The following is a 22102-nucleotide window of genomic DNA, read 5'->3' on the forward strand; positions in this document are numbered from 1 at the left end:
TTTACAGCCATATGCTCCAGTGCTGTCAGCCTGGCTCGGGTTTGGTCCTGCCAGAGCGCGGCTCAGCTTGAACCTACTGAGTCAGAGTATCTCCCACATACTTACAAAGGATGTGCAGAGTGACTACTACGTGCTCACACATGGTGGTTAGAGAATCTTCTAAGCGTTCACCTAGGCTCAGAGCATGCATTACGTGGTCACACAGGGAGCTCAAAGCATCTCTACCCGCTCAGACAGGGAGAATGATTTTTACACACCTACAGGAAGAGCATCTCCTAAACATTCGCCCAGGGAGCTCAGGGTCACTCCTACACATTCCCACGAGACGAATGTCTCATACACGCTTTCAAAGGGAGCACAGAGCATCTCCTGTACACTGGGACAGGGAGCCCAGAGTGTCTCCAAAGCGCTATCGCAGACTTCTCAGAGCATCTTCTGTATGCTCGCTCAGGAATAGCAACTGCTTAGCGTTCAGACAGGAAGCTTTAAAAGCAGGGGAAATCTTTGAGTGGGGAAGTCTGTTTTTCATACTCTTCCCTGGACAGCAACTGTCAGCAATGCAATGGTCTAATATACCACAAGCCTCAGGTTCTCAGTGATACTACTCAGCTGCCTTCAAAATAACTTACTGATCTGTCACTAACCATATATACCTTATTATAATCATCCAAGACTTAAGAATTATAGAGGAAAATTATAGTTTCTGTATTTTCTGCGTTAAACTGCATTTCTTTTTTATATTGGCTTGGATGGCAAATTTTAGACATTGGATCCTAAAAGTTTCAACTTAAGAAATCTCCTGAAATGTAGAAGCAATGATACAGATCTCACAGCAGAGTAAGAACTTTTAAAGCAATCACATAAAACTGGGGAAAGGTTTCTAAAGCAAAAAAATTAAACCAAAAACAGCTGTGCCTGAGAGAGTGCTCCTAGAGATCCCTGTCGTGGAGAGAGACAAATTACATCTGGTGTGATTTTTCCACAACCATTTTCTGTCTTTAGGATTTTGGGGTTAACTTAAGGAATTAGCAATACGGTTTAGCTAGGTTGTGCTAGAAAACAAGACCTTCTACAACAAGCAGCAGTCGAAAAGCATGGCTCATACATCAGAAACAGAAGATGCGGTCTTACGAAGTGCAGTAATTAAACACAAGATGGGGAACTGGACCTGAAAACAGAGGAGCGTATCTTGGAAGTGGGCTCTCAGTGTTTGCTCAGAAAATTAGAAAAGATAAGCATTCCTTCTCCTTTCCTCCCACGGGGAGGAGAGTAGCTCTTCTAAAAACGTATGTGCACATCTGCATCCAAAGCAGCCTCAGAGTCATTCTCCTGACAGAGCGTTGCACAATCTGAAAATCAGCACCATTTGACAAACGTCCTCCAAACAGCATTAAAAAGACTTCAAAGGACACATCGTGCAGAAACCATAAATCGCTCAGCCGAAATGAGCAGTCCCTGCAGAAGATTAAAAAAAAAACAGAAACAAAAAAAAAAAACATCGGGCCCGTTTCTGGCCAGAGTAACCATCTGCCCCTCTCTCCCCCATCTCCCCTTGGCCCTGGACGCCTACAGCATCTGAGCGGATGACTCATCGACTCACATGGAAACATTTTTCCATCAGATGTAGTTCTTTTTTAAAACAAGGATAAAAAATAAAAAGAAATTCACCCACCCTGGCCAAAAGCGGAAAAGACAAATGCTTTGTTTCTGCAAATCTGTGCATTTCAGACCCAAACATTTTCACATTGCTAAGATACTTGCGATAATTTGAGTGATGGGTTTTACATGGTCTATTTATGGTCTATTTTACTTCTAGCATAAATAGGGGCGCATTACAAACTTTGCATTATGGACATTTCAATTGAAGCTGTCATTTATTCATTGTACTTGATTGTATGGAGGCATAATATGAACTTAATGAGGGGGAAAAAAACAAGTTAACTGAATTTAAGTCAAATGCATGAATGCCGTCTCACTGCAACATAAAACAGGGACTGTCATGAGAACTCATTCTACTGCACACTTTAATTTACCAGTTCAACTGGATGTAATGCCATTAGCATTCTCTGTAAAGACCATACTGTATACAAACCAATTAGCATTCTCTGTACAGACCATACTGTATACAACCAAGATAATAAGGAAAGGAGTAAACACAGAAAATATGCAACTGATCAAAGTTTGCAGTGCAGCAGTTGCTAAGTCCCTTTATATTATAATTCCATTTGACTCAGTAGCCACAAGGAAAACAAAGACCCTACACAGCTGAAGTTACGATTCCCAGTTTCCATGTTGTGTGGCCAATAAAAAGATGCATGCAGCAAGGAGCTCCTCACCCCATTTCGTCAGTGCTAAGCATGTTCTCTCAGAACATTTATTTGACCGGGAGGGGGTGTAACAACAGGGTCAACCAAGGATTCCTTTCTTTATTACAGAGATGGCCTGACCTGAGAGAGGAAGCCATGAGAGAAAGGGATGGGAGAGGATTGTGTGGCCAGATTGAAATCTGCTGTTTTTGGGATCTGAGGCTGGGGTTAAGCACCTCTGTCCTTTTTATTAGCGACCCTGGTCTAAAGGGAGTAGAGTCTCCATCTGTCCCACGAACAACACTTCCAACAGCAGAGAAGTTTCCCAAGATCACCTCCTATTAGAGTGTTACCCAAGCCTTTCCCTGTTTTGTTGCTATGGCTTCAGCTCCGCAATGAGGCCATAGGGTGCTATGGCTGCTGGCTCCTGTTAAATCTTCTGTCCACCAGTCACCAACTTGGAAATGAGGTTAGAGTCTGAGATTCCAATACTTTTGCAAGCCTGTTTTGGATGTAGAAACTGGAGTTTATTTCTGTCTGATGCACTGGATTACCCTCTATCTGCATTAGGCAGACTTCATACGATAGAAATGGCTAAAATATGTACAGGCCAGACAATCTTTTTGCTAATTTTTCATCCATAATAATAAATATTTTTTTACATTTATAATGCAAATAAATGTAACTTTTAACACTTGTGAAATGGAACAGTAACCCATACATACCTCAAAATAAAGCGAGAAGTACATACAGGAAAGAATGATAAAAGTCACTCACCCCTGACTTAAATATTATTGAAAATCTGTCTGAGATCTCGAACATGCAGTTCAAGGAAGGGCACCTAAGAATATTTCTGAGCTACAAGAGTTCAGTACAGAAGAGTGGGAAAAAAATCCAAAAGCAAGAATAGAAAGACTTAGCTGGTTACAGAAAATGTTCAGAAGCTGTTATAGATCTGCCAAAGCAGGGGTTAGTAACTACCTAAAAATATACTAATGATGCATTGTGGGGAAATTACCATGTCACCAAAAGACATGCTGCATCCATCTGCCAAATTTCACCCTGGGTTTAAACATTAAAATAAGATTAGCTTAAATAAATGTATTCACCTTCAGACCCCTCAGACCCCTTCTGGGAATTAATATTTATGCGTTGTTCACTTTTTCTTTCCCAAGATGGAATCGATGAGCAGCGTCATGAAATTAACTACATAGGGCCAAACAGAAAAAGGATATATCAGACTTTTTTCTTGACGCTATAAACTTTTTTCTTGACGTTAAGACGTTTTTTTGAGACTGAACTCCAGTCTTGTCTCAGCGTTCCCCTCAGGACTGGTTTACGTGTTGCGCAAGCACGGTGCCCTCCACAGTGAGGACACGGCCTCCATGCCATGCCTGTGAGCTGTCAGTGTTAATACCCAGGCTTTCCACCAGTTTCACTGCCACCATTTACAGTACTTTTCCGGCCTGTGTAATCCAGACCTGAGGGCCTCTGGCGCAAAGGGAGAGACAGCAACCCAGACTCACCCCTGGTGTTAGCTATTGGCTAGCCATACAACCCCCATTCCCCCCCCCCCATTCACTTTGTACTGTTTTGCTGTTGTGGTTGTTGTGTGTGTGTATGTATATGCGTGCATGCGTGCGTGCGCCTGTGTGTGTGTGTGTGCATTTCAAGGACAGAGGTGACTACAGGCTGATTCACAGTTCTAATTTTAGTGGTGAGAAGACCTCTGAGCTGGTTATAGGAGCAACAGCAAGCTGGTTTTATTTAGTAAAATATGAGTGTTGCTGTAGCGACGGCCGTTGGGACTGGGACCGTTAAGCCTTTAAGAACTGGGATGTCTGTAGAGCTGCCACACACCTACCGCAGGGTGCCAATGACAATATTGAGTCAATTAGTGTCAGCAACCAGTCGGAACCTCCGCCTATAGCCTGTCCTTCACCCTCCCTAATATTAGCATACAAAATCCTGCACTGCATGAAAATGGCATTACTGATTCACAATAATAATGATACTAATAATGGATGCCATTAGTTTAGCACCTTTTGTGGGTTACTAGGTTCCGGGTGATCCATGCATTATCATGTACAGGAGGCACACATTAGCAGAGGTGTAGATTAATGGGGAGATTGCAAATTAAGCCAGGGAGCCTGGGAAAGCCCCATCTCCTAAATGAGGCCCATGAAACCTTTACTGGCCACAGTGAGTCAGGAACGTGGTTTAGCATCTCATCCAGTGTCACCATGACTGGAGTTTGGTGTTGGTTTTCAGCTGGATGACAGAAGGAAAGACTGTGGCCTATGAGCCCAGCAACTGCAGAGTTCCTTAATCAAGACCATATTACCCGCTTAACTTCAGCAATCACTGATGGGCTACAAAGGAGGCTTGCATAAAGGATTCCTGAACAGCTCCAATACTGGCAAACTAAATAAAAGTTCAATAAACTTGCGAATAATTGAAACCATGAAGCTGGAAACATATGGTGGCAGCGCAGGAGGGAATCCATTACGTGTCTTCAAAACGTCACCCGACGCCCGCGCTTCGCCAGGCTGCAGATGGGAAGAGAGCGGCAAGCTGGAGCAGAGGGCATCTGGACGGCGCCACCTTTAAACGTTTAAGGAATCAAAGAGCCCTTCTGGGCACAGGTCTCATGTGCGCCATGACCCTGATGACACAGCCTCCGACTTCAAAGCATTCCTCCAGACGACAGCGCGTTGTTTTTGGTTAACATTCAGATGTCTGTAGCTAAGACGCAAACACACGCACACGCACATGCAGACACACATACACGCCCAAATACATACATACCCATGTACACACAAACACACGCGCACACGCACACAAACATGCACATACACATACCCATGTACACACACACCCAAACATGCACATACCCATGTACACACACACGCACACACACAAACTTACACATACCTATGTACACACACACATACACACACACACACACCTACACATGCACACATGCATACAAACACACACACAAACAGGCACATACTCATGCACACACACCCACATGTGCACACACAAACACAAACACACAGCAGGCACATACTCATACATGCACACCCACCCACACACACACACACGCACACACATCAGGCATAGTGTATTACCTCATCCAGCTTGTTTGGACAATATCATTCAAATGACATTATCCTGACCTCTGACCAATTTTCTCACTCAACAGCTGCACTTATACAGAACTGAGTAAAGAACTGATTACAGAATGTAATTCACTGTATAGGCTTCCCTGTTGCAGTGTAAACACAATTCCATTTTAGTGGACTGATTACATTAGAAACGCGTGGACATCCAATTGTCCGTGCCTGCTGAATGTATCACTAGCCCTTGTTTATAGCATCTCTCAGTAAACAGCAGCTGTTCCCACAGTAAGCATCTTTTTGAGTAGCAAAAAACCAGAACAGCTGGCTTGTGAATTGAAACATGCCCAATTGTGATAAAAAGCAGAATTTCTCAGGCGGATGTCATGGAGCTGTTTTCGAAGAATTTACTTTTATTTTCCTCATTCACAGGTGATTTTTTTCCTTTATTGAATTTAATTTGATAATCGTACCTTCATGCCTTTATGCAATCATTTCAATTCAAATGAAAAATATGAAAAAAAACAAAGCTTCACAATAGTTGTGAGAGAACGAGCAGCATAACTCAGCTGTTTCAATATTTTACAAGAACCACCATTTAGGCTATGAGTCTTGTTACATGGTGCAGCTTTCAGAAGGATACATGAGACAAATGGTGTAGCCATGCTAGGTTTTCAAAAAAAAATTTCTGAAATAATTAGTGCCACAGCCTTTTTAAATACTAAAATCTTTATAATTTTTTCTATTATAAATTTTCATGAATAGTACAGATTTATAGTTGTATTAGTCATGAGATAATTCTTAGTACTGTATGGAAGACAGATGTAAAATATGATAAATGCAGTCATGGTAACACAGGAAGAGTTCCAGCAGGAAGATGCTGTCACATGGCCCGTTTTAAGCGAGGATGGAGCTTATTAAAGGACAGACTGCATGCTGGTATTCGTTTCAAATTTGTGACCAGTCATTTGAGCACCACCTGTCACTAGGCAGGACAGGGGAAAACCAAGGGGTCAGGGTGGGGAGGGTGTTGCATACCACGCCATTCGTCAAAAAAACGTGTGTAATCATACAAGTGACTGATGCCAACCAGCTGCAGTCAGCTGAGACCTGGGGCCTGGTGCCTGTAGCTACACGTGTTGTCAGTCTGAGATTCCTGCTTGTACGGTACACACTGCAAACAAAATCACATTAGACACAGGTACAGACAGCACAGCACAGCTGTGAACCGCACAGGATGCTGCAGTTGGCCTGCAGGTGCATAAAAGTATAAACCATAGAAAAAAAAGGCCAACTCATATCACATGAAATATATAAATGCATGTTTAAAATATATGTATTTGACACATTGCCTGGACAGGAAAGGTTTTCCAAGGGTCATGGTTATATTGCTCTCCTCAAGAGCTCATAGACTCTTAACCCTGCAATAGTGTTCTGCCAATTTCTCCCACAATGCACTGCGTCAGCTCAGCAGTTTGGTCAACCCAGGGCCCAACTTCACAGGAAACAGCTGCACTCACGTTCAGGCCATTATTTTTTTCCAGGCTTGTTTGTCATGCTGTATTTTTGATTATTTTTCAGGCCAGCAGAATCACACAAGAGGCCCACTGCAATGACGAGCTGTATCGCCTCCATTTGTTCAGCTCATTTTCCTTCCAGTCTCCGAAGGAAACATTCTTTAATTGGGCTTTTGAATGTTTACACACACCGTTCTGAAGCAGAAGGCAATAAAATAAAAAGCAAATGTGCGCTCTGTGCAGAACACGGCATTCAGCCGTTCAAAAGAACGACGTGCTTCTGTCACTTAAAAGCTCATCTAAACGCTTAACAGCTAAACCTCCATTAAAGCTGAACCCTTTTCCTTCATAGGTGGAGAATGAGAACAGATGTGGGGAACCGTTGTCACAAGATCAAATTTCATTTTATTGGTCTGCGAGTTTCACCGTCCTCTTCAACGTACGAGGCACAGGAAGGAGTAGAAACAAGCCTGTCGCAGGGCTATACCTCAGATGGCTTTCAAACCCAAAGAAACGAGCCCGGTTTCAACCTCTGTTACCCCCGTCTGAAAGCGCAATTAGGATTTCTACAGAGAACACCGTGTTTCTTCCATTATATCAGTTTTTCCCCCTGCGAATGAAAACCAGGGACAGAGGGGCATTCAGGAGGGAGCGTCTTCAGCTTCCGTCTGAACAGATGGCAGACAACACGGAGATTACAGCGCCTCTTTCCAGAGAAGGAAGAATTAACGTCCCCCAGTGAACGAACAAAACGAACGCTGCGTTTTCACTTTTATTTGCAAGACAGACACAAACTGCACTTCCACAGATGAGACCACAGGGTGGCTGCAAAACACTGATGCAGAACCCAAATGGCCAGATGCTTTTTCTGAAATTCCCCATTTCCGTCACCCACGTGTTACGTGATGCATGCAAAGCATAAAAAAATAAAAGGAAAAAGACTATGAACACAAAAAATACTTCTTTGTAGTTTTCCTTTTAGAAACTTACAGTAGACAGCTAAGCCTCCAACAGCAATACTTTACAGGCCATGTGAAATCTATATTTGCAATGCCGCTCCAAATGCGGCTGGAGTCTTATGTCACCGTCAATTTGACGGGGGGGGGGGGGGGTTTTTGGGGGGGGAGGGGGGGTGAAACGGCACCTCTGGCGTTTCAGCTTCAGGAGGTGGCTCGTCCAATCACAGCTCATCATGGGAGAAGCCCGGCGCATGGCTTAGGCTGGGCACGTGCCCGGGTGGCGGGCGCCTTACAGGTCTGTCTAACGCACTGTAAATGGTGTGAGCGGCATGGCGTTGGGCTCAGAACCATGCACAGGGAAACTAGCTGAGCGTCTCGGGGTCTGGGGGCTGGAGGGAGGGAGGGGCGAGGAACAGGGAAAAGAGGAGGGGCGGGGTGGGGGAGTGAGAGGGGGGGAATTATAGGTGCACCATGCTCGGGGGGAGCCACAGGTTTTGACGAGCAGGCTGAGCCGGGTTTATCAGTTCTCAAGGAAAGCCACGTAGTCAGTGAGTCTGGCCAGCTGCTGCTCGTTGGGAACCAGAGAGACTGGGGGAGGATCTGCAAAAGAAAGAGAGAGAGTGAGCGAGAGAGAGGGGGAGGAGAACAAAGAGGAGGAGAATGGAAGACAGCACAAAGGGGAGGGGAAGAGATAGAGGGGGGAAGCAAGAGATTTAGGGGGAGGGGTTGGAAGGAAAGCGAAATGGAGAGAGAGGGAAAGAGGGAGGCAGCAGAGGAGAAAGCGGGGGAGAGACAGAGAGAGACAGAAGGAGGGAGGAAGAAAAGGGCAGTGTTCCTACAGCACGGCCTGCCTCTGGCGCTCTTGGCCAGAGCAACAGTGCAGAGGCAGAGGTGTTTCCGGTGCGGCAGAAATCCCACAGAAGCATGCGACAGGAGGGCTCCCCGTCCAGTTCTCATGGCTCTGGGAAAGCCTCTAACACACAGCCCCATTTCCCCTTCATTAAAAGCCATCAAAACAAGGGCTTAACTGCTCCACTTTCCTTTCACTGCGCACACAAGGCAAAGAGAACTCCTTACATCTGCAGAAATCAACAACATTAATACTGAATTTTGGAAAGCATTTTTTTTTCAGAAATTGACTTATTACACCCATTAAACCCACTGGCTTTTTTGTGGTTGCTTAGTAAGTAAATCTAGACGCCTCATGTCGTATGGCACTTGTTTTCCAATTTCTAATTCTGCCATCAATCAGAAGAGAAGTTTATGGATTAGCAGAGTCTGCGTGGCTGGAATAATGTGCACTAAAGATGTACATGATGATCCACTGTCTGGAGGAGGAGTTCATGCATGAACCAGACATCCTATTAAATGCTGACCTATGTGAATGCAATCAACCGCAGAAGGCAAATACACCAACACGCAACTTGTGGTTCCGTCTCAAACTCCTCCTGTTGCATGTTTAACAAAAAACAAGGGGAACTGCCATCTGACAGCACACACGATAATTCAACAGGCTTGGCAACTTTGACGTAAACTGTTTAAGGGGTAAAATAACATTATCTGGAGTTCATGGAAATTGCTATCAACACAGGAATAGCCCAAGTCTGGTTTAAGACAGAAGATAACAGTGAAGGGCCCTCGCCTTGTGAGAAAGAAAAACGCACTAAAATTTTAAAATGATGCAATAGCTCCCCCTACCTGGCTTCTGTGGCATAACCATCCTGGTGTTCGGGTCTGCCTGCCAGCCCTGACTGACAACTCCTGAAGGCGACCGGACGGACAGACAGACAGAAAAGACAGAAAGACGGTCTGTGAGCAACAGCTACAGTTACAGAATGACACCCCTCAGCAGGCTCAAGGTGACCACACTGAAATGTGCACTGTGGTGCTGTAAAAATAGATTAGAGAACTCGGTTTGCATTTACTTCAAGGAAGGACTGAAAAAGGGAGAAGGCTCTTAACTACAGTACTTTTCTTTGATGATGCTTAATTATGCAAGATGAAACAGAAAAGACTGCATGACTCACAAAATCACATTTTTCACTAAGTTGTTTTTGGTTCCTCAGGCACAAGCTTTTGACAGAATAAATGACATTGGTCTGCACGTGCACAACAGAGGTAAGGTTTCAGACAGTTCACGCGTGTTGCTGATGATGACATGTTTAAAATGGTTTGGGTTCAGGAGAGTTAGTGAGAGCTGACGGATTGCGACTGGAGGTCAATGAGGCTCATCGATGAAGTGTTTAAATGGCTTAGGGTTCAGGGAAGTCCTTCGATGTTGACTGCGACTTAGCTCAGTGAGGTGTTTGTGGGTGAAGATGAAGTGTTAGAGGGTTCAGGAGAGTTAGGGAGAGGTGGCTGTGACTTGGACTCAATGAGGTGCGTCTTGAAATGTTTTAAAGGCTTTGGGTTCAGAGGAGTCATTGACTGGGGCTCGGTGAAGTGTTTGTCGGTGAAGATGATGCGTTTAAAAGTCTTTTGGTTTAGGAGAGTCACTGAGAGATGACAGGGACGGAGGCTCAGTGCAGCTCACCTTTCACTGCCTCCTCCACTGAGTATCCCACAAAGGCGGCAAAGTCATCCGCAGTGATGGAGGTGTAGGCCTGCGCCACCAGCCCAAATGCCCTCCTGCGAGTGGTCTCTGTGGGCATGGACAAGCACACGCACGCACACGCACACGCACACGTGGGCATGCACACACACACGTACATACACGCACGCATACACAAGCACGCACGCATACACACACACGCATACACAAGCACGCACACACAGAGTCATGAGGTGCAAGGGGTCACAGCTCAAACGTTTCTCTTATCATTTCTGCTGTGACAAAGCCAGCATCTACAAGTGCTGACATGTGCCATGTGATGGCCTGCGCTCAGTATAGCCATGACAGCCCTGTGAAATATGCAGGGGCCCCAAGCTTCCCGACGACCCAGACTCTCACTAGCTGGCCTGTTCGCCTCCTGCATCTTGTTTTGCTCTTTATAAACAATGCCAACGGCAAAGGATAAGAGCCTTCCAGCTGGAGCATGGCAACACTCTTATGTATCAACAACACCTCGCGGTAACGGCGCAACCGACGGCAACAGTATCCACCATGACGGGAAGCAACAGCTGCTTGTGTACAAAATGTTACCCCTGTTTTCAGCATTGCAAATCTCCCCAGTCCTAGTGTGTGTGCATTGTTTTTAATTAACGACACATTTGGTTGAAATTAACGCATTTGTTGAAAAAAAAAAGAAAGAAACAGAAACAGTGATGTACCCAAGCCAGGAAAGGGGCTTTAAATTCTGCTGATAAAACCTTGAGGCTCCCTTGAGCCTTGGGTGGTCTGAATAGATTTTTTTTTCCTCAGACCTTGTTCTCTGAGAATATTAGAATGAAAACATACAGCCATAAGCGTTCCGTCAAAATAAAGATGACATTCAACCCTCCGAGTTCATCATGACATCATAACATCATTATGAGGTGGATCAAGGGGGGTGGGGGGTGGGGGAAATAACAGACAAAGTGCAGCAATTTAGGTCTTGTTAGCTACATTCAGGCACTTGACCTACTTTTTAATTAATGATGACAAAATCCTAAAAATTGGCCAACTGTGCACCAACTGTCATTACAAATTCAGGAGAAGTGTCTGCCTTTACAATGACAAATGTGCTCTGAATGCATAAGCAACCGACCAACATTAAACAGTACTCAATGAGAAAATTTAAATATGCAGGGAGTTTGGACAATCAATCCATGTAAGTGGGCATTTACGGAATTAATGAACGGAAAACGCTGCATTAGAGATGATAATATCATCACTGCTGAAGGACAGGCCGTGACTGAAGCTACAGGCACAGGGATTCTGAAGGAAGCTCCAAGGCACGGCTCACCCTCCGCTTGCTGTGGCATTGCACAGCAGAAAAACCTTAATCCCGAGCTGTCCCCATTTTTTTTTTTTTATCTTGGTACAACATGCCCTAAGACCTATTTTAAGCAGCGCCCAGAGACTGATATGGTGAGGGCCAGTGACCCCCCCAAAACCCCCCCCCTCCTCAAACCCGCCGCCCCCTTGCCCTCCCAGGCATGGTACACGGCAGCTGAAGCCGCTGGGCCAGGGACAGAAATACGACCCCGCCCGCGCTGCCCCGGCCTTCTATTCCCAGCGCTTCATCGCCTCTCCTTCTCCTTCGTTAAAAATAACCCACCCCATCACTCGAAAAAACTGCTGCAAGCTAAGCGCGAGGGTCTTTTTTCAACTGTGCCAAAAGGCACATTTGCCTCAGGTTGCAAAACCAAATTCTGGCATTTCTCCTGGGTCCAGAACATGACGCGGCTTCACCGAGTAAAGAAGAGATCAGCGCTGCATTACTTGTTTTATTTAAACTTTATTTAAATCATTATGACCATCAGTCAAGTGCATTCCATATTCAAGTATTCAGCAATTCAACAGGCAAGACATTCTAGGCTTGCTGAAAAACTAACAATTCCAATGCTATTGAACACTCTAAACCAGACTTTAAACTAGGGAGATATTGTGACAAGCTTCAAGTGTAGACATGAATCTAGAAGACATCAATAAATAATTCAGTATAAAACTGACATTACAATACAAAAGTATAAAATAGAAAAGTATATACAAAATGGTACATTTTGTATGTGTAGAAAAAAACAAAAAAAACATTGCACTTATGGTGGAGATAAGTTATGACTTCACAGCACCGTGAACTATTTCTGGATTTAAGAAAACTATACCTCTCCACAGAACATTTGTCAACTCCTAATATATACTTCCTCCTCCACAGTTCACTCAACCAGTTTCAATCAAATTTCCTTCTCTTTCAAGAAACTAAAGTTCATATTTTAAAACTGTAGGCTAATCTATTCTTCCTCTTCCTCCTCCTCATCGTCTGCGTCTTCGTAATCCGAGTCCGTCCCAAAGTCCATTTTTCCCAGGATGGCTTCGATGTCCTCTGTGTCCACCGTGAAGTGGTCCATCTTTTCGAACCCGGGCTCGGGCCTCTGCAGGAGGGAGTTCTTGGCCGCTTCCTTGGTCTGGCTGATGAGCTGCTTGGCCGACAGGAGGAACTCGGCCACGCCACTCTTCTCCATGGTCTGGACGGCCTCGTCCATCAGCTTGGTGCTGGCCTGCAGCTGCTCGGTGTGCTGCAGCACCAGGGAGCGCAGGAAGCGCACCTTCTCGTCCTGCTCCTGGCTGATCTTCTCCAGGAGCTGGCCCTTCCTCTCTTCCAGGATAGCATAGAGTAGGTCAAACTTCTCACCAAGGACCTGCTTCTGCCGCTGGCTGTTCTCCTGGACCGTCTTGCAGCTGTCCTCCATCTGGGTCAGCAGGACCTGTAGGCAGCTGTTGCCGGCCATCAGCATCTCGATGGAGTTGCTGAGCTCCACCTTCTGGTTCTGGTAGACGTTCTGTAGGGGCTGCACCTCGCAGTCCTTGTGGGAGCCGAAGATCTTGCAGAGGGAGCAGGTGGGCACCTGGCAGGTGATGCAGTAGATGTTGATCCTCTCCTCTTCGTGCTCCTGGCACATGGCCTCCTTGGTGTCCTTAGCCTTGAGCGGGGCCTCGGTGGACCCCCCGCCGCCCTCCTGCTGCTGCTTGTAGATGTCAATGATGTTCTCCACCAGCAGGTTCCTCTGGAGACCGTGGACGCCGTGGCGGTCCAGCACCACCTCGAAGCGGCAGGTGGGGCAGCGGAAGATGCCGCCGGAGAAGTGATAAGGGTTGCGGGAGTCGTAGAGGTCGCTGGCGCAGCTCCGGCAGAGGTTGTGCTGGCAGGGGAGGATGACCACCGGCTTGGTGAACATTTCCAGGCAGATGGGGCAGCTCAGCTGCTTCTCCAGGCTCTCCATGGGGCTGGAGGACCTCACCATGTGGCCAGTGCGGATGTCCATTCTGGGCTCGAAGTGTTAATCTGTATCCCTGAGAGCTCGACTCGAAAAGGAAAGAAGGATCCTTTCGTTGCGCTGAAAAGGTACCGCGGCTGCTGGGTGCTACTAGTGCAGCTCTTGTCGTGAGGTTTGTTTTGATCTGCCCGGGCTCAGTCTCGACGGCCCTCATTTATAGTGCCCCGGCTGCCTCCGACACCTGATAGTCGCGCCGGCTGCTCGAGGATTCCTGTTGGCTTGTTTGTCAGTCTCTTTTCGGAGAAAACGCCCCTCCCCCCTCCAGGGTCACATGCCACAATGTGCTAAACCGTCCCCCAATCCCCCGCTCTCCTGTCCAGGGGAGGCATGCTTAAGGGCAAAGTCAGAGTAGGAGATAAACACAGCACATGTGACACAGGAGGGCCGCGAGATGTGTTGGTTTCATCATATGCGGTTTCCTGGCAAGTGTACCGTGCGGCCCCGCCACCTGCTAAAAGGGGCTATTTTGTTTACATCCTTCTCATTTCCTTGACCTGGGGGCCAGAAGGAAAAACCTCTCGTAATCCCCTTTTACTTTTAAATAAATGCATACCTGTCTACCCCTAATTTAAAACATATGCCTACGAACATAATGTTTATTTCTATAGATAAACAGTATACTTATACTACACTATATATACTGAGGAAGGCTATCTCCAGGGGATATAAAAAAGCTAAAATTAATCTGAAATGTAGCTGTAGTTGTAGGTAAATATTTCAAAGGTAAATCAAAGGTTGCCATGGACTCCTTTGCAGTGAGCAAATGATAAGCCCTGGAAAAAAATCTATTTTAAAAATGTGAACATTTTCCATTAACTAACCAAGATGACAAGCCAACTGAAGGCACAAATCCAGAGCACTATCGATGTTTGTGTTAAACCTGACAATAAGAATATAGCCAAAGCAGATACGTCAACTTCAATAAAATGGCTTTTTAGCTTAACAAAGCCAGCATGAACAGCTCCCATACATTAGTGGCTAGCTGGCTAGATAGCTTTAAGAGATCTAATATCTTTTATGTTTATTTATGAAATAACAGGAGAAAATGGAATAATAATGTAGGTACTAAAATTAACAATTTCTTAATTTGAATAACAATTACAAGATAGAGTAAATGTGCATATGACCATTTTAACTGTTTTTGTTTCATTTACATTTTTATCGATTTATTTACTTGAATCAGACACATTGGTTTGTTGGTAACTACTCCATCACCCTTTAAACCCAAACACAAGCACAACAAACATAACACTAATTATGAGTTATTAAGGATCCAGAGAAGCTTGTACCATTACGGAATGCTGTAAACAGTCAGTCAGTCACACATGCTGCAGTTTCCCATGATGACAGTCTTGTGCAACTCGGCCATGGAAGTACAGTACTTATTGTGCTGTTTATCAGACGGTTATAAATACCAGCTGTTGAGGGGTAGGCCAGAGTGCACAAGGTGTGATATTTTTAACCCGGCCGCACCGGTTATGTCATGTCGGGTTCACAGTGATCTGAAGACTCCTCAGCCTCGTGGATCTTAGGCTGAGGACAGTCATGCACGGTTAAAGCCTCAGTTCACCCAGGGCTCACAGGTATGTTAAGATCTCCCTCCCGCAATGCAGCAGGTTACATTTGCGTAGTTTTAAAAGCTGAGAATGCATCCTACCTCTGCCATTTACAATTCACACTTTACAATTTACAATTACACAACCAACGGAGTACCGTTTTCTTTTTCCTATTTACAATGAGATAGAGCTGCATCTCGATTAGACAAACTGTAATATGCATGGCCATTTCTGCTTATATGAGGAAAGTGTGGAGCATGGCTGATTTGCAATGCCTTCAATGTAAATAAACCCCAAACTATTTTGGACATGTAACGATGGTGACAAAGATAAAATTAGCATTGCCGTGTGTTTCCTTATTTCAAAAAGAGGTGTAAATGTTGAGGTGTAATGTTTTTCAAGCGATGTGCAGCTGAAATCCCTTAAACCCTCATGTTGTTTCCGGTTATGTATGCATCCTGTATCCACAGGATCAAAAATAACCCACTCTAGCCAGACCCCCAGTAATAAAGATTTATATATATATATATATATATATGAATAAAAGTGGTAAAGCATAGATATCACTTTCAACCTAAATAAGTACTCATACTGTACCACCTAGAAACATTCTTTTTTTTAGAATTTTTAAAAATGTATTACGGATCCATTATTGCCTTTAGGGTCTCATTAATATACATAAGAAAAAGGGGCTTCAATGAAGCTGTAAAACTTGAAACTAAAGTAGTTGTAAAATGGCATCATGAGCATAAATTTAAAATGACTGTCCACTGAGGTTGAGAGCAAAGAGAATACACACAAATAGCATGTAAATGTTTTTTCTTTTTAATTTTAAGTAACTATTGGTTCAACCATTTAATTTTTACCTATATTTCTGCAATTTTGAATTGAATCCCTTTTTCAAAATAAAAGCATCCGCTTGCCTTAAGAGTATGTACTTGATGTCGAGGAATTTAAATAAATAAAATTTAAAAGGAGTCTTGCTGTTTTGATGTCAACAGTAAATACTATTGGAATAGATGTCACAGCAGTAAATGCATATTTCATTTGGAGCTGAATACCAAATCTTTAGTATGGTGCAGGTAACTTCACATTGATGTGTATTGTACTACAGAAAACCCTACACAGGTGTATGGTGTGGCACAGGTAATTTTACACAGGCGTATGACGTAGCACAGGTAATCCTACACAGGTGTATGATGTGACACAGGTAATTTTACACAGGTGTATGTTGTGGCACAGGTAATCTTACACAGGTGCATGATGTAGCACAGGTGTGTATTTTTTTGCATGTAGTCCTACGCAGGTGTGTGTTTTTTCTGCATGTAGTCCAGCACAGGTGTGTATTTTTTTGCATGTAGTCCTGCACAGGCGTGTTTTTTTCTGCATGTAGTCCAGTGCAGGTGAGTGTTTATGTGCATGTAGTCCAGCGCAGGTATGTTTTTTCTGCATGTAGTCCAGTGCAGGTGAGTGTTTATGTGCATGTAGTCCAGGGCAGGTATGTTTTCTCTGCATGTAGTCCAGTGCAGGTGAGTGTTTATGTGCATGTAGTCCTGCGCAGGTATGTTTTTTCTGCATGTAGTCCTGCACAGGTGTGTGTTTTTGTGCTTATAGGGTGTGGCCGCTACCTCTTAGGGCCTCCATGACGGGCAGGATGCTCTCTGACCACTGGAAGGCGGCGATGCTGGAGTAGATTCCTGGAAAGTCTCGCTGCCAGATGCGCTGGCCGACTGCCCAGATTGCTGTCAGCTCAGGGTTGGCCTGCAGGAAGCGACACCTTTAACTCACGCGCTCCCACGCCTCAACATCAGGGGGCGCTGATGCCACAGTCATACAAGCAAACCAGCAACTCCTTTTGAAACAAATTAAATAAAATGCTTCTCTCTGCTAGTCTAGCCAAAGTCAAATACAAAACGCAAGGCAAACACAGCACTTGCTATCTGAGCATTATGGTAGAATAATGCCCACCGCATTTTCCAACAGCCAGACACAACTTACACATCCAGTATTTCTGTGAGCCTGAGAACTGTATGATACACTTGAAGGAAAATGCATTAGACAGTTCCCGCGACACCACCGCACTGCACACGGGTAGACAGGGGAACGAGCAGATCTGCTTTGTGTTACTTTCATTCCAGCTAAGCGCTAAGAGCTTTTTGACAGTTGGGAGAGAGGTTTCCTGGAGGCCTGGCTGCGAGTCGCTCGGGCTGCTGGAGAGGGAGCTCTAAATGTCAGATGTCACCCCCACCAGTCAGCCTGTGTCAGGAGCAGCACTAATAATAAAACCTCAAAGGAGGCAATCGCACGGCTCAGTCTGCGCTAACATGGTAGCACAGGCCGCATGCTCCTCCACCTCTGCCAGCTCTGCCTTCAATCATCTCATCAAAAAAAAGCATCTGGAGCACCGCGGTGTCGGATCGAATCCGGCCCGCGCCAGTGCCGGCAGCCCTGGAGGGGCGGTGCACAATTGGCTTTGCGCCACCCAAGGCATACATGAGAAAGATTCAGTTGGCAGGGATAGCAAGGTTCATTGGTCGAGCATCCGAGTGTTGACCATCCGAGTGCCCGTGGCTTGCTCTCAGTGCGTACGTATGAATGGGTCTCCTCCGCCCCCGCTCTGCACACGCGCAGGTTGTGGCTGCGGAATGAAAAAAAGAAGCTGGCTGCCGCACTTGTGCTTCAGAGGAGAGCTGCGGGTCCTCTCCACTCTCCCGAAGAGACAGCCGGGGGAGTATACGAGCACACTCGTGCACAGTTTGTCAATTGGACATCCAAAATTCAGACGGAATTGGAGATGTCAAAAAAAGAAATAATTGGAAGTCTTTTGAGGAATTCCTCATATGATTTGCGTTTTCTGTCAGAAGTGCCCTCAACAAAATGATCAGTTAATAAAAATGAGGTTTCATGCTGAATGCGTGGCTAAGAGAGTTGCAAGAGTCAGGTTAATTTCAGCAAGCCAAGATCTGTTCAATCCAATATACAGTATATCTCTTTGGGAAATTAATGGATAGTTCTCATTAAATGAAAAACAGATGATTCACTTTATATTGGAAGGAAAAGGAAAACACACTATTTCCAAAGACCTCAATCTTTCCACTAAAAATGATTGTATTTCAGGGACGGTATTCCAGTGAAAATGGGAGGATTCAACACAAGAACAGCTGTGTTGGTAAAATGGTAAAACATGTATGCATGCAAACACCATGAAATAAAAGCTGATTGTCTGTACTTTTATCTCATATTCATCTTTTGATCTGAAAACTGAATGTCTTAAGTACAAAAGAAAAAAGAAAACATTTCACTCAACCTGTGTTGGGAAGCACAGGGAAGAAAATTACTTACAGTTTTTATAGCTTGTGGAATCCGCTTCCAAAGATACCGGGCATTATTCCTGCAAACAGAGAACAGTTCTCAAGTAAGACTAGCCCTGTATGTAGGCTACTTCTTGCCATTAGGTAGCTGATTCTGGACCAGAAGCATCATGTATACGCTAAAGGTTTGTGGTTGTGGAACTCTTCAACTTAACTTTTTGTAATTAGTGGTGGACTACTCATGTTTGTGCCAACAAGCTTCATTATTGTAAGAAATAACAAAAGTTGCCACCTTGCTTTTACAAGCCAAGAAGCCACTAAGAGCACAAAGTCCCTGTTCACTTACATTTGGAATACAATAGTGTCCCCTAGAGGATTAGTACTGAATGAATCAGGCTGGCTGTTTGAGTCTGTAAACTTGAGCTGGCTCACAGGGCTGGAGTAAAAGCTTTGGCTGCAGATACAGAACTGTCAAGACCAAAGATTAGGCTAAATAATATGAATTTGCAAATATATATCTATCATGGATACATTAAATGTACGCAAATATGATCATGGATAGATTAAATGTGCACAAATATGATAATGGATAGATTAAATGAGGGCAAATATAATAATGGACAGATTAAATGTGGTGTGGTTCTGTAAATAATAATAGCTCAATATTGAAATGTTTTGAGTATAAAATAAACAATATCAAGAAAATCTAAATCATCACCAAAATGTCAACAGAAAACCTGAACAATGTAATAGCCGTAGTCGTCTTAACAATCGCCTTAACATAGCTTTGTCCAACAACATATAAACATTATTATTATTATTATTATTATTACATAAACCTGAAGCTGGCGGGCAGCAGTCTGCGGTGGTGAGCACTCACATGTCATTGTGCAGGAGATACAAGGCCAGCAGCTGTGCGTACACCTGAGGGGTGGCAATTCCGCCTGGAGCCTGGAGATACAGATGAGCACATTAGCCCTACATGGATTCACCCAACACTTAAAAAACAACCACCACATAACGGCACTCCCCAAAGATATTAGACCAATTCTTTTTAGTCTAGGTTTTTCATTAAATGAATCTGAAATTTATTTTTGATAGTACGGCTTCATATTTGACAAATTGATCACTCCTGACGGAAACATCTGAAGTCATGCCGGAAAATTACTTATGTGATGCGCGACATAATACGTGGAAGACAAACAGCTCTGCTATTAGCCTATACCTTTAGGTTGAAAAGATGACAGAAATTGACAGCATTTGGTTGAAAATTTGACAGAAATGGAAAGCACTGAAATATTTCATTCTGAATCAAAAAACATCAGTGGCTCTGAAAACTCTGTAGAGGGGTTAGAGGATTCATCCCAAAGCCAACAACTAGAGCACTTTCTAGTAAATTTGCTTTTTAGTTATCTTGCCCAGATTCATACGAGAAGACTGACACCAATTGTGTGTTCCAGTAGAAGGATATTAGACAATACAGGCTGCATGCTAAAAGAATTAGCTGTATCAATGGCTGCAGGTGGAACGCACCAGCTAGCAACATGGCTCCTACCTTAGGGTCTACTCTAATCCACTCTAGCGAGTGAATTTGTCTGGCATCATATTCCCATTTAACAAATTTTCCATTAGCGTTGTCGCAATAACTTTCTCATACGTGTCAAATACAGACCAATTCTATCATCGAAAAAGGGCCAGCTATAGCTACTTTGACAGCATATCACGTCCTCCTCCTTTCACAAAACAACATATGACATAGGTGATCATTCCGAAGATTGTTGATAAAGGGAAGTGGGACAAAAAGAGTAAGCAATTTTATATTTTAGGGGTTATTTATTTCTTGCCTTCATTTCAATGAAATTAGGTTTTTTTAACACTGAATCATAAAATAGGACAACTTCTATTTGCCTGGTGCATTTCATTTTTTATAATATCGGGTGCTTACCCTTTAATACCATCAATAGCTATTCCGCACAGTGAACATGCACAACAAGTTAAAAACAAACAAAGCCATTCTTTCAATCTCAGATTATGCTAAAAAATTAGCATTTCATCATACTAGCTAATAATATTACTACAATTTATGATTACCCTTATATGTGTTGCCTTGAAAAAATAATTAATAATTAAATAGATAAATGTATAAACAAACGACTAAAAGTGAAATGTTGAGCTGTGCATTAATAATACTGGCCAGACGTACCACCTCATTTGACTTGCGGTTCTTGGGTAGCTAATGTGCTTGACCTCCCTAATAATTCAACCGCAGTGTTCCACGAAAAATTAAGCAGACGAGATAAATTTAGCAACTGGTACAGAATGACCCATAAACATGCTGCTAGTGAGGAGACACGATGCCAAAACAACACAGAATGACATATAAACATGTTGCCAGCTAGAGATGACAAGATGCCAAAACACCTTTGGCAGTTTTCCTGGCTCAGAGAAAGATCTAGTACTAGCTATGACGTTACTCAACAGTTTGTCTCACTCGCTTAAATTATTATAGCACGCAAACTAGCAATATGAATTCAGTTGCATAGTTGGTTGGTTTGCCAGACCATTCAATAGTAAGTCAGCCAAGTTAACGTTACCTAACGTTAAACAGTTTCAGTATGTTTTACTATAGCAGCTAGCAAATTAGCGTACTCAAAATCTTACTAGCCATCGATATTGACGCGTACACTAGGTTGCAATGGATCGCATTTAACTAACAACGCCAGTTTTTAATTTGACAGTAGGCAATACCAGCTCAACAGCTTATCCCAGCCACCAATAACCGTTAGTTGACGAAGTTTTCAATGTGTTAAATTAGCTAACGTTAGTTATTGCAAGCTGCAACTCAAACTCAAACCCCAAGTTAACTGACAAGCGAACATGTAAACAAGTAAACGGCCACGTGCCCATTCGTATTCCATTACTGACAGCACAACAAGGTGTCCACCGCTGCCACAAGCAAGGTACAGTAGTTCAAGTGCCCACCGGTATATGCAATTTCACCTGCTACACACCCGGCTTGTTGCCAGCTAACATAACCAACATTAGCTAGCCTAGCTAACTAGCTAACACCCACAAGTTGTTGCTTTCACAAAACTAGATTCTTATTTTTGCGGGATACCGAATACGAATACGACCACACCAGTTAGATATTTTTAAATGCAAGTCTGACAACACGTACCTCTAGCTCCTGAGCTTCGCATTGCTCCAGTAATTTATCGTAGTTTTCGCCCATCACCACGGCCGCGGGCATCTTGGATGGAGAAGAGATTTTCATCGGAAGAAACGTCACTTCCTTTTCTAAAGTAATGTATTTTTTAAAAGTGTTTTATGTAGGGGGACATCTTCTGGAAATAAGAAGTAATGCACGATTCACTCAGAGTTACAAAAGGGCCGAGAAATTTGGGCCTCCGGAGGA

The 22102-nt window shown here is 43.9% G+C and overlaps 2 protein-coding genes across 2 annotated transcripts; both read right to left on the reverse strand.

The window, feature by feature from the left end:
* Positions 1-7684: 7684 nt before the first annotated feature.
* cops8 (COP9 signalosome subunit 8) lies at positions 7685-21997 on the reverse strand. The gene is made up of 7 exons (XM_035393147.1): positions 21866-21997; positions 19568-19638; positions 18719-18767; positions 17005-17137; positions 10438-10545; positions 9603-9665; positions 7685-8504 (listed from the first exon to the last, which is right to left on the reverse strand). The coding sequence occupies exons 1-7, from the start codon at positions 21959-21961 to the stop codon at positions 8425-8427; spliced, it is 600 nt and encodes a 199-aa protein (XP_035249038.1). The 5' UTR covers positions 21962-21997; the 3' UTR covers positions 7685-8424.
* Positions 12260-14050, reverse strand: trim63b (tripartite motif containing 63b). Its single transcript, XM_035393146.1, has one exon. It carries the CDS (start codon positions 13806-13808, stop codon positions 12777-12779), a length of 1032 nt encoding a protein of 343 aa, XP_035249037.1. The 5' UTR covers positions 13809-14050; the 3' UTR covers positions 12260-12776.
* Positions 21998-22102: the final 105 nt, after the last annotated feature.

This window comes from Anguilla anguilla, chromosome 15 (assembly GCF_013347855.1).
Source record: "Anguilla anguilla isolate fAngAng1 chromosome 15, fAngAng1.pri, whole genome shotgun sequence".
Classification (NCBI taxonomy): Eukaryota; Metazoa; Chordata; class Actinopteri; order Anguilliformes; family Anguillidae; genus Anguilla; species Anguilla anguilla.